The sequence below is a fragment of the Argopecten irradians genome, chromosome 4, assembly GCF_041381155.1.
Source record: "Argopecten irradians isolate NY chromosome 4, Ai_NY, whole genome shotgun sequence".
In the NCBI taxonomy this organism is placed as follows: Eukaryota; Metazoa; Mollusca; class Bivalvia; order Pectinida; family Pectinidae; genus Argopecten; species Argopecten irradians.
Window position 1 is genome coordinate 11,065,666 of NC_091137.1, and position 13,432 is coordinate 11,079,097.

General features: G+C 32.8%; 1 protein-coding gene across 5 annotated transcripts in view; it reads right to left on the reverse strand.

Annotated features, from left to right (window-relative positions):
• LOC138320586 (probable methyltransferase-like protein 24) overlaps window positions 1-13,432 on the reverse strand; it is a 28,755-nt gene that overhangs the window by 8,567 nt on the left and 6,756 nt on the right. The window contains exons 1-4 of one of the 5 annotated variants that reach the window (XM_069263660.1): window positions 7,838-8,089; window positions 7,337-7,440; window positions 1,526-1,640; window positions 691-910 (exon numbers count right to left, since the gene is read on the reverse strand). In XM_069263660.1, coding sequence (XP_069119761.1) covers window positions 691-910; window positions 1,526-1,634 — 329 coding nt within the window. In that variant the 5' untranslated portion in view covers window positions 1,635-1,640; window positions 7,337-7,440; window positions 7,838-8,089. Of the gene's footprint in view, window positions 1-690; window positions 911-1,525; window positions 1,641-7,336; window positions 7,441-7,837; window positions 8,094-13,432 lie in introns of those variants that run through there. The other 4 variants (XM_069263662.1, XM_069263661.1, XM_069263658.1 and 1 more) reach the window with 4 other exon arrangements.

The following is a 13,432-nucleotide window of genomic DNA, read 5'->3' on the forward strand; positions in this document are numbered from 1 at the left end:
CAATTCGGTATGTAAGAAACTAGCTAGTATGACCTTTGACCTTAATTTCATCTGACCTTTTTGAAAAATTTCCCCATTATGAACTAACAAAATAGTCTTTAGTGAATAAATGGCATATATCGAAGAAGAAAAATCAAGTTACGCGCTCTAAATGTCAAAATTTAATCTCACTTCCGTCAGTTTTTTGCAGTTTTTCAGCTTATAAACCACTTGACCTTTGACCATTGACCTTGATCCCTCCACATGGTCAAAGAATTGACACCATCATTTTTTTTGAAAGAGAGTGGCCTACTGAACATTTGGTATATGGTGTCAAACTTTATTACGAAAAGCCCACGAAATTACATAAGCCACCGGACTAAATAGAACGCCAGAAAGAAATACACTTGTCTTGAAAACGTCACTCGTATTTCGACAAATACGGCGCATTTACTACCGGTATGCAAACGTGTTCGGAAATTAATTTGATGTTTGTAAAACACTGCTTCAAATATCAGAGTATGCTATTGTTTGATATCTGTACTAATTGCTTTGTGTAGTTGATCGGTCGCACTCCACGTTTTAAATGTGCTACACCGCCGACAAAATATCTAAATTAATGACAACCAATTAATATTTTTCCATATAATCTATGATAGGTTTATAGTTAAAAACGGATATAGGACAAAGGACCACACCACATGAACATACATTTCCAGGAACATAGCTGCTGTGAACCAATCGGATTGGGTGACTGACTGGCTTAAATTGTATGTAGGACGCCGGATATTCCAGTCACTTTGCTGGACAGGTAAAACGGGAATGTTGGATGGCTCAGGCCTGTAAGTCTCAACCGGATGTGACGCAACAGGTTTCACACCTGATATGAATACTCCATCTTTCTCTTTTTCCTTTTGGCATACAATTGCTTCTGCATAAACATAAAGTAAACAAAAATATATATCCAATAATATATACAATAATTAATATTCATTTTATCAGCTAACCATATGATAGTATGTTGAGCGCTTGTTCTAATGGTTGTTTTACTAATCGGTAAAATTGAACAAAAGACTATTATATTAACAAGGTAGTCTTAAATTATAAATAAAACCGCGGAAATTCAATTTCCTTATGGAAAAACATAGGGAAGTTGGTTCTATTACACATAATTGTGTTTGACTTCGGAAATTACAATTATGCAATGACTTCCCTCCTGCATGTATCCACCTGCTCTCCTTTCATTAAACGGTGTTGCCATCATAAGCAAGAAGTCGTGTGTAAAAGTTATAGGTTTAATAGTCTTGACTATAATACATAATGTGAACGTCTTGATAGCCATTCAACGACAACTGTAACAAGATCATGATAAATATTGCCATCCTTGATATTCGCTGTCGTCAAGAAGCATGAATTCTCGGCTAAATTGGTAATATTTATTCTCAGTTTGATTAAAACGAAAAAAGAAAGAAAAAAAAACCAGATCAAAGTCAAGGACAGTTGTGTATACCATAATGTTGATTAAACACGTATGTTGATAACTTACCTGTACTTTGTGTGAGCATGTTGTATTGTCCCATGTAGAGGACGAAGTAGACCAGGACCATGGACACACATGCTGCTATTATCACTTTACCTAGTGCATTCATTGCCATCCAGACCTGATATAGAAACATAAAGTAAGGCACTTAGACACTGTTATCTCCCACCAGATGGAGCTATTATTGTAATAAGTGATCACGCTATTATTGTAATAAGTGATCACGTGATTAATGTTATTAATGTATTATCGACTGGGAAGTTTTATCACAAAGGGACCCGAGAATTAGTTACAGATAGTATATGCCTATTTATTAGTATTTCAGATATGAATAAAGAGGCAACATAGTTTTCTTGCGTTTGTTACTTTACTTATCATTACCTACCAATAGATATACATAGAAGAACAGGACAACATACAAAATCCTGTAGAGTGACCAGGAATCGAACTCTGGTCTCAAGCGTAAAAATCTACGGCCCTACCGACGAAGGTAACGCAGCATGCTCCGTCAGCTGAGTGACAGAGACAGTATTTATTAGTAACACCAGGGCATCCAGTTGACTGAGTATTTTATGATTCCCAAAAGTCATATTTGACTCATGTTTGACGCATGTGTGCATTTATCTTATGTTTTGACTATTCAGATTTCTCAGAAATTGTTATTTAACTCCTGAATCTACTAAAAGCCAAGGGTCACTTAACACAATGTACACTCCATGCAGATCAGCTCCTTTTATCTATATCTGGGCATATCCTAGTTTCCACAGATTATAAGAAGATACTTCAGGCAATTGCTTTTTGTCAATGAACCTAGTTGGAGTTGGTTTCCGTCGAAGCGATCTTTCCAACCTTCCCATTTAATACAATACAGTAAAACCCGGGTTTTCATTTCTTGATAAAATTAATGGTTATGACATGAAATAAATATATCCCTTAAACTGTAGTTCACGATTTACAACATCAAAAAACACAACTAAACGCAAATCAACAACACTGAACAGGAACAGTTTCAAAGTCATTAGTATGTCACAAAAGATTTCTATCGGACCAAAACATCAATTATATAATATATGTTTGTCATTAACGGACATTGTTTGGGTGTTTCTATTCTGTTCTTTGAAATTACAAATTGTTACCCGAATCAAATTACTGTCTTAAATGGAGAAAGCATTACACACAATAGTCATTATTAATATTGCAAAGAATAAATTACAAGTTAGCCAATGGTGTATTTTACTTATTTTTATATCATGTTCAAGTAGTAATAAGATATATGAGAACAAAAACAAAACGCTTTCCTTATTAATAATGCAAACCAATATACTAATATTGAGAGCAGGTTAAAAAGGATTTAAAAGTAAGAAAATACAAACCGACTGACCCTCATATTGTCGCTGACTGTGTCAGGAGACCTCTACTACAATAATCTTATCAGATAAACCAAAATAGATTGATTTTATTCTATTCTATCAATTGGGTGTTAAGTACATCCGTTTGGTTTCCCTATTTCAACTTTATGAGTTGCAATGAAAAAAATAATTGCAAGATTGAACGTGTAGTTTCTATTTATATTATTTAACCTTTCTAGTGACATAGAGATACTGTTTGTTTGCAATCTCTGCCAGTACAAAAACTATAACTTAACAGTATATCTATATTTTAGTGAAATAAGGGTAAAATTCACAGTTGGTACTCTGAATACCCAAAGCACAGAAGTGAAGAATGTTATAGATATCTTTTGTAGCCTTTTCTATCTTAAACCCCTTAACTCTTTCACCCATGAAAACTAATAATGAACTGTTTCAGTCTTTGTGTCTTGGTCGAGGAATAAAAGAATCGTCTTCTTTTGTTTAACACAATTCAGTGTAGTTCAAATTAATATAAGGTAAAATCCTCCAAATCAATCATCTCACACTATAGTCCGCTAAACCTGCCTATATTATTAGTTTTTTTTTTTGTTTTTTTTTTGTTTTTGCCTAAATATATATATTAGGCAAAAATTTTTTTTAAAAAGCCTAATAATTAGGCAATTTTTTTTTAAAAAGCCTAATAATATAGGCAGGTTTAGCGGACTACTTACACTAGGCCCCGATTTCTCGAAACATACTTCAAGTGTGACATATGTTACGTAAGGGGGGAGGGGATTTGACTTCAGTCGGTTCTCAGGGCCAGAATGATTTTGATTCTTCTCTTTACATCTATGTGAATGTATATTTGAATGTTGATGACCACAGCACAAACGTTAATTAGTGACGGTAATGGTCGTCGAACTCCCCAGGGCTGATACAGTAACAGCTGACTCTACACACTTTGTATACGTTCACATCTATTTTGTCGGCCCGCCTGGGGCTCTTGTGATAGGTTACAGCTGACAAACCCAGCACACTTGTCTACAACACTGTCTATACTGTACATAGAGCTCTATTGTTTCGATTTGATTTTATGTAAGTTATATGTGTGATTATTTAGATATTCATCTTTATAACGGATTTTTTTAATTTCTTTAATAATTGACTATATCAATATCTTTCTTAAATTCCTTCATTCATTAATTAAATTAAAGACAACAATATAAAACCCTGTATAAAACCCTGTAAAACTCTGTAAAAACCTCCATTTAAGAGGAATCGTTTAAGCTTGATTTATCATTTCTGTCATAATAAAGAGTGTAAACTTTTACTTTTGTTTACCTTTGTATAAATGTGATTCTAAAAACGTATGTTACTTTTGAGCATTGCTTTATTCATAAGGCAGTCATTACACTTCGATATTGCGATATGTATACGTGAAATACCTATCTCCACTAATAATAATATAAGCGATACTTTATCAACTATATAGATATTTTTACAGATATAGTTCAAAAAGTATAGTTATAATAGAACCTGAAGCTCTGAAAGAGTAGCCGTCTTTTTAGGATGCAGTCATAGTAATTCACAAATATGCAATAAAATTGAAAATGTGAAGATAACAGTACCACAATAAGTGTCGGCTCTGATAAATCATACAGATTTCCGAGTGACATAAACGTGCCTCTATTTCCAGTTGGTATTGGACATGGCCCTACCTAACGTGTAAAGTGTACTTTATCTATTACATACGATGGAATGACATGTATTTATACCTTTCAGTCATACTGCTGATTAATATGATGAAACTATTCAGGTTGCAAATTGCTGATGACGAATTAACATACCAACGTGATGTACGTCACTAATGCTAACTGAACCATTCGAGTAGATGTAATAGTAAAACATCAACACGCTCCTTCTTCTGGATACACAGCTGCTGACACTTCATCATGTCAGTCATTAGAATACTGATTATGAAGAACATTTCGTGGTTTTGTATACAATAAGCATACCAACATGTAGCAGCTGTTGTCTAGAAACTTTAAAGCCCTACAGAAACGCTTCAAATGATACATCAAGTATTTTCTATTTTAGTTTTCTGCTTTTATTGATTTAGTGTTTGATTTAGGGCAAGAAAGAGGTGGTCTGACATGTTGTCAACATGAAATTTAATATTTTCAAGAGCGCTGTTAGACTAAGCTCAAAGCATGTTTCGCAAAAAAAATTGATCAAAAACTGAAGTTAAAGGGTTTAGATAAATAATAAGGATGATATATGTATAGTACCTACATGTATGGTCAGGAAACACACATACAGCCTTTACAACAGATTAGAAAATAATAATAATATCACTGAATGTCTGATACACTGTGTAAAATCATGTATGCCTCATATTCAATAATATCCACTACGAACGTTGACCAATGTGACAAACAGCATGACACTTCTAAAATTATCAGCAGTAGTTTTTTTAATTTCGATTTTAGTCACAACACCACTGTCAACGTTGTATATAAACATTTAGTTTACAATAAGTTTTACAGAGTGTCGGTAAGCGTCTCTTAATTGACTCGTGCAATTGGGCTGTAGCTCTTTTAATATATTTTTCCATGAAGTTTCTTTTGCATGATTTTTATATCTTTGTATCCATACATGTACATTGAACCTTAGATCGTTAACCTTGGTGCTATAGATAAAATTATTTAATGATTTCTCCCCGGTTTTCTGGTTCCCTTAAACAATTGGCCCTGTCTACGTTTTTGGAAATTGTAACATTTTACTTAACTTTTGATGAATTTTTAAAAACATTTTAACTTTTTATGTGACGAAATAAATTCATGTAATGTATTCGTGTTTAATTAACCGTCATTATATAGTCATTACTGCCTGTGTTTTCTTATTATTTCCAACGTTAATTGTAAGTAATGCATTATGCATATCGTGGTAAGACATGATATGAAATATAATGAACAATATAAAGAGTTGTATCTGTGTAGATTACAGTGATATCCGTCGCCTTATACAATGACAACGACAAACAGTGACAAGTCTGAGATCTTCCTCCGTATAGCACACTCTAATATTCCTATTTACGATACGACTACATCCTTAACTAAATTCACATTTCTGTATAATCCATTCTTATGTATATGTTCTAAGTGACACAGACGAACTATGAAATGATCCGTTGCCTTTGATAGCATGCAGTTTGTTTGATATTTTATTACATATATTTAACATTATCTAATCCATGGTCTGGTGGCTATGTATGAGAGTTACATGATTATGATACAAATTGTTCTATTAATTCTTTCTCAGTATGACTATTAACGTTTCCTGGTTCAACATGGTCTATACAATTCTACATAAAAAGCCAAACGATTTACCAAACACACTTTTTATGTTGAAAACCAAAGTGCAGTTTATTCAGTAGCCTAAAATTAAAACTATTGATAGTGCAAGGAGACTAGAACAAAGGAATACAAGAAGAGATCGTATCCTTTGTGAACCGAAATGTGTAGACCGAGCGAAGCTGACCTAGTCGTGTCCGACAGCCACTGGAATCTTAGTGTGTCGTTTTACATGAGTAAAGCCTACATGACTGTGATCCATAGCCTTAGCGATTAATATTACATTCATCATACCATCTGAATGATTTGTTCATAATTTAGCATAATGATAAGCTAGATACTATTTATTGTAGTGACGTAACATTATACGAGTTAACTAGTGCAAGATGTGTTTCTCTATTAATGTTAATATTTTCTTGTAATGTCTCCAATGAATAAAACATTTTTAACCAAATAGCAAAGTACATTCTCAATTAAAATGTTTATAATAAATAATGATAATTCGGTATGGTTTGATTATTATACTAGTATTCTAGACTGTCAACTTATACTTATAATGTATGATAAAAAAACCTCTATCGGTTACAAAATAAATAATAAAAATTAAGTGTGTAATGAAGTCATACAAACTATAGGCTGATGTCTAGTAGTGAGTATAATGTATAGTTTATGTTAATGATATTCAGTAGTGTAGTTCTTAACCTACAGTTTACCTGACGAAACACGTTGATTATGATAATGAAGTTAAAGATAGTTATTTCTTAGTCTTCCTAATTCTGTACAATCCAAGACTTGCATACACAATATAAACGTTTTATCTTAATTACAATGTATTGACTAAGTGTGTATATTTTTATTTATGCGCTTTCATAATTAATATCCATGTCTACATAGTCCAATAGGAGCCAAAACACTGTTGAATTTCCTGAATATCATCATAAGGTATTACACATAACTTATACAATCAGCATGTCTTGTTTGATTCAGGAACACATGTACATATGAGCTCTTCCTTCCTAGCTTATTAGTTATACATCAAACACAGGGGTGCCATAGTGTGTTAGTATTGAGACCTAATGCACTGCAAGTAAACGATATCTGAAAGAGCTACATACCACTGCCCTTCCTCAGCACGCATCGCTCTCATGGATGCCTTGTGTGTGTTTTATCCTAAACTACAGCCATCAACACACGTCAAATCTTCCACTGAGGGTTATTTCTTTTGACAAAGAAAATCGCATAAGGAAAAAACACATCCAAGGGTATACTTGCCTTCATAGCTAGATTGTTCTGTCGCCTTGGTATAAGGTTAACATATATTATTAGCCAACATGATATAATATTTTCGGAATTCGTATTTCCTATACACGAACGCTGCATAATATGGAAAATATCACATTTTTATCGTGTTAAACTTATATCAGCCTTATATTCACGCCTCCAGTTCATATTTACCAAAGAGTAACGTACGTTATCTAAGAAATCGTGTTTAATTCGCTATAAGTGTATCATGTTGTTCCTAAGTTTGTAAGTATCTAACCTACTGCACAGTGGGTGTATTTTTCACATCCTTATCGGCCAATCTTGCCAAATTATAAGACAAAATGGGATCTTACCTTCTATCCTGTTTCGTCCATGAAAATACACTGTACACGTCCATGAACACAATACGACGTGTGGTATGTATCTAGCGGCGTTCAGCCCCGGGCCAGGAGAGAGCTACAGGTAAACTGTCAGATTTGTGTAAGACGGCCGTGTGTCGACAGATAACCCAGGCCTATCAACACTAATTAACTCTATATCTCTTTATCAACACACACTATTTTACTGTTCTTATTTGTTTGTTTAGTTTCTGATTAGTCGACTGTCGTGACGTCATATCAATCAGACAGTATACATTGTGTATGGCGTTTTGGCCCGGTGTGATAAGGTCAGGTTAAAATTCACATGATTCCGCGTTACGGGTCATATGTTTCAGCAAGGTCCTACATTGTTTACTTCCGCAGTTGTGGGTTCAGACAAATGCATATCGTAGTACTTATCATGATTATTCAGTCATATAGAAACATTATATCATACTCTATACCCACCATTCAATGTCTTTGTATTCATTTCTAGAGGTAACGGAGCTGTTATGGAACTCATATCAAATTAAAAGTTCCAAATCATTGTTTGACACTCAATAGCAAGAATTACTTTTATAACATCAAATGCAATAACGTGTGATTATATTGTTCGTTTATAACAGTCATCATGTGACATATATCATATCATTGTTTTGACTTTGCCATATTCTAGTATTTACGAAACTGATTCTCTTCAATTCTTTAAAATCCTCACGGAAATCAATGGAATTTACAATTGCTCAACAATAACCATATTTTATTTTAGATAGTGAATTAACTCTGTTTATATCTATAATAAGTCTGACAACTATTTGATATATATGCCTAGAAATTGGTTATCTTAATTTTCTGTACATGTTGGTAAAATGTTGAACTATGTTCGCCTCCAAAATATACTTTAATTTTCAATAATATATAAAGGTCAAATAAGATTGATAACTGACATTGGCTGAAATGCAGTTGTCTATGATTTTGATATCGTTCCTGCCATTATAATGCTGATTGAGACACACATCCATTACAAAACAGGCCCGCAGAAAAAGAGTTGTCTGTCTTACCACGAAGGTAATGCCTGGATGTAGCCAGACTCAAAATAATACAATGAAGAATTTTAGGTATTTTACATAATGGCTCTGCTAATTTAACTTTTGCAGATTTATGTATATTTTTTTAAGATTGCATTTTCTTTGGTTGTAACAGCGACATGACACATTGTTATTTTGCAATTTTCAAAATTATCCACAACATTTTATGTTTTTGACATTTAATAAACAAATACAAATACCGGAACACTTACCAGTTCATTATAACATTGAAATTGAAATTACAACCTTTGTATTATATCAGTGGTTGACTAAATCTTATTTATTATCATATATTTACATAATTCTCTCTCTCTCTCTCTCTCTCTCTCTCTCTCTCTCTCTCTCTCTCTCTCTCTCTCTCTCTCTCTCTCTCTCTCTCTCTCTTCTTTTCCTTTTTCCCCTTTCTTTCATTTTCTTTCTATAGCTATCTATCTCTATCATAATTTCTCTCTTTCCTATAATCAATACATAGTACTGTTACACGTCTTATTGACCTAATTATAAACTGTGATTAAAGCAAATGAGAACAAAGATTTTTTTCTTTTCTTTTCTACAATATTTGCTGTTTTAATATATATATTTGTTTTGAAAATTAGAAAGTACTTTGTGGAAATGTAAGTGCAAAGTGATATGTGAATGTAAGTGTATGGATGAATAAAATTAGATATTTTTCTAAGTAAGAAAGTGCTATATGTTAATGTAAATGTATGGATAGATAAAATGTTATACTTAAAAATTAGAAAGTGCTGTGGGTATGTGAATGCAAGTGTAATGACCAGGAAAGAATGTAGGCAAGTAAGAGAGTGTTTTGTGTATGTATATTGATAATCTATACAGCATGAGAAAGTGCTAGGCATGAGTGTAAGGGTACATGTATGATTACACACGTGAGAAAGAGTAAATATATATGAAGTATGTATGATGATCATTGATCACAGCTATCTTGTGTACATTACATGTACTGATGAAAAAAAATGAATAAAATGTAAATTATATTTTTTTTTACATAATTTGTAGTCTGAGGCATGTGTCTTAAGAGTTTCAGAAGATTATCAGAATATTTCAGGTGTAATGAACGTTATATGTACAGATTTGAGTTTCATATACATGTATCTACATTTTCATAGGAAGGATATACCTTAATTAATATCAAGATGTGTATGGGATGATAAATAAATATATAAATAAATAAATATTGATCTATTATGTAAAATAAATATGTATCCTTCATCACGGATTCCTGTTGTTACATAGTAAATCGTGTGATATGACACACAGAAGATCATATCCACTTGTAATAAACCTAGAGGGATGCTAATTCACTAGAATAACATGCGGATTACATTAATGTGACGATGTCAGTGATAGCCGTCAAAACACAACCAGGGGCCTTTGGTGTCAGACATAGTCTCGAAATCGTCTTCAGATTACTGACACCCGCCCAGTGTAGGTGAGGCGCAATTAGTTATGAAACTAAACACGAGATTTGGATCGTTTGTGATTCAACTGATTAAATTCACCATTTTGTTTTCACGGAGAGGTTCTTGTTTCATTTCTATTTCATATTATTGATAATTGATTGTCATCATCGTCGTTCTCACCATTATCATCATCATCGTTGTGGTAAGCACTATATTCTTTTTTTTCTTTCTTTTTTTTTCTTTTTTAACACTCAGAATAGAGAATTTGTTTCGTTCATTCAGCCATTATCAGATATTAAACAAGTACATATTGACATATGATTGAAACAATACATACATAAATACAAGCATACATACAGATACACACAAACATTCAATGATGCATACAAACATACAATCATACACACTACATACATACATATACATACATACAGCATAAATACATAACATACATACATACAGACAGACAAACAGACAGACAGACAGACACACTCACATATATACGCATCCTCACACACACATACATACATATATATAATATAATGTACCATAAACACTTACATGCATATATATCTATATATATATATTACATACCTACATGCATACATTTTCAGATTTAAAAAAAAAAAATTTGTCGTGTACATTTCTCGATGTTTTCATTATAGTGCTTTTACAGAATTTTAACTTTTATTTACTTGTTATTTGAATTATAACATTCTGACATACATATTGGGGCATTTATTGATACAAGAGGGTGAATTTCTGATAAAACATGCGAAGAAAATAATAATTATATTTCACAACAAATATTGAAGGTAATTGGGTATTTACCAGCCTGACATAACAAGTCCATTTTGAAAAATTCAGGCAAAGTAAATAACTCCTATATAATTTAATATAATTTTACATTTGTTGTAATTTTTCATATATGTTGGAAACCACATCAACAGGAACTGTTTTCTTTTGTTGGGATTTGCAATAAAGCCAAAGTTCATTGTAAATCTGTCTCTTAATAAGGATTTTTGAATGCTCTACATTTATTTGTTTTATCATCATTTCTATTCTTCCAAATTATCCATTTCATAATACAAATAACAGTGTTTAATAAGATAGAAAAGTCATTGCTACCTTGGTTGCCGAGAGTTACATTTTCTTCAATCTGTAGTATTTCGATAGTGAACCCAGGTATAATATCTTTCATTAAGGTTTCTACATAGTTTAAAATAAGTTTGGTACATTGTATATTCATATTTAAAAAACAGATGAGAAATGTCTTCATTTTCTCTTTTTCAAAAATGACATTTCCCATCAGAAATTCCGAATGTACGTATTTTCATTTGTGTATAAAGAATTTGATGTATGAACTTCCATTGAAATTCTTTTATTTTTAGACAAGACAATATATAAAACAGTTCCGCCATATATTAATCCATGGAAACTGTTTTAGGTATAAATTTCCCCACTTAATTTGTATTTTGGGTTCTACACGATCTCTCAACTTCTCGATAATAGTGCTCAATTTAAGTTTTTTATATTCAACAACAGTGTTATTCCTATCTACTTTTCTTAATGCAGTGTCGATGAAGGGATACGCCATGTGGTCACTAAAGGGTAATTCCCCTTTAAGTAATTTTTTACATTTTTCTGGAAAGGCTGATTAAATCCTTGCCAGTTCAACAATACAGTTTCTCTTATAAGTAAGTTTTTCGTATATTTCGTGGTCGTCTTAAAATTTTTATGACGTTTATCCCATATGTCTTCAATTAAGTGTATTCCACTCTTTGTAAAGGAATTAAAGAACAATGGTTTACTGTCAAATTGAATCATGTGGTTGCCAAATAGTTCTTGTAATTTAAGATCATTAATGTTTCTGGCTTATTGGCTTTTAAGAATTTTGACCAAGATACCAAGAGATTTCTGTAAAAAAATAGATAAACGAGTGAGATTTAAAGAGTTGGTATCGGAACATTTGCAAATAAAAATATCTACAAGAAATTTGCCATCTAGTGATTTCAGCCAGAGTTTACCTATGGCATTCCAAGTAGTTGTTTCGTCGTGTATAATTTCATAAATCAATTTTACTAGTTTGTCTAGGGTTAACAGTGTGGTATCTGTAATACCGAATCCCCCTTTAGATCGGTTTGAGCAAATTACTTCTCGTTTTATCATTTCTGGTTTTCCATCCCATATAAATTTCCAGATAACTGAGTTCAAGTCTTTCAAATATTTTTCAGGAATACCACGGGCTTCTATTTCATACCCTACCGAAAATATAATCAATGATCGAATAATATTATTTTTCCGAAAAGGGAAAGATTCCTTGTTTTCCAGGTTTGTAAACAGCTTTGAATCTTATTTAACTTTTCCTTCCATAGTGTATTATAATCAACAATAGTAAATCACGTGACAAAATACTGGATTCTGATTGGCTACACACATGGGTGCTATTGAAGTTGCGGCAAATTCAACGTTAATATATTGTGACGTCACCATTACATGACGTCATTATAACGTTGCGCTTTGACCAAGACGTCAAGATGGCGGACAGGCTGTTGTTCGCGAGGATGAAAGCAAATATTGCTTTCCTACAGATCACTCTTGTTCTACTGATCCACTTTTAATCTTCATGAAGCTGAATCTCATTTTATAGAAAAACTGATTTTTATGATAATTCATATCTTGCACTTTTAATGTAACAACGTGGTGTGGAAATGAAGATAGCGTTACGAGGTGTCGCTTCATGCCTGGCTTGACGTGCTTCTGTTATGATGACATGAAAACGGGTCTAATGTGAGGGTGATGTACTAACCCATTGCCTCATAGTATTGTCTCGTGATGTCATATTGCCCGAGCCGAGTATTGTTTCGTGATGGGATACGGCTCGGGCACTATTCCATCCCTCGACGATACTATGAAGCAATATTGCCCTCTCAACCAGGCCATAATAGATAAATAGATATAGACTCCTAGCGTTCTAACATTTATTTTTCCATCTACCAAGGTAGATACAGGTTTTTTCAAAGTTGTCTTTTGATCCAGAAGCTTTTTCGTATATGCTAATAACTTCAAATGACTCGGTA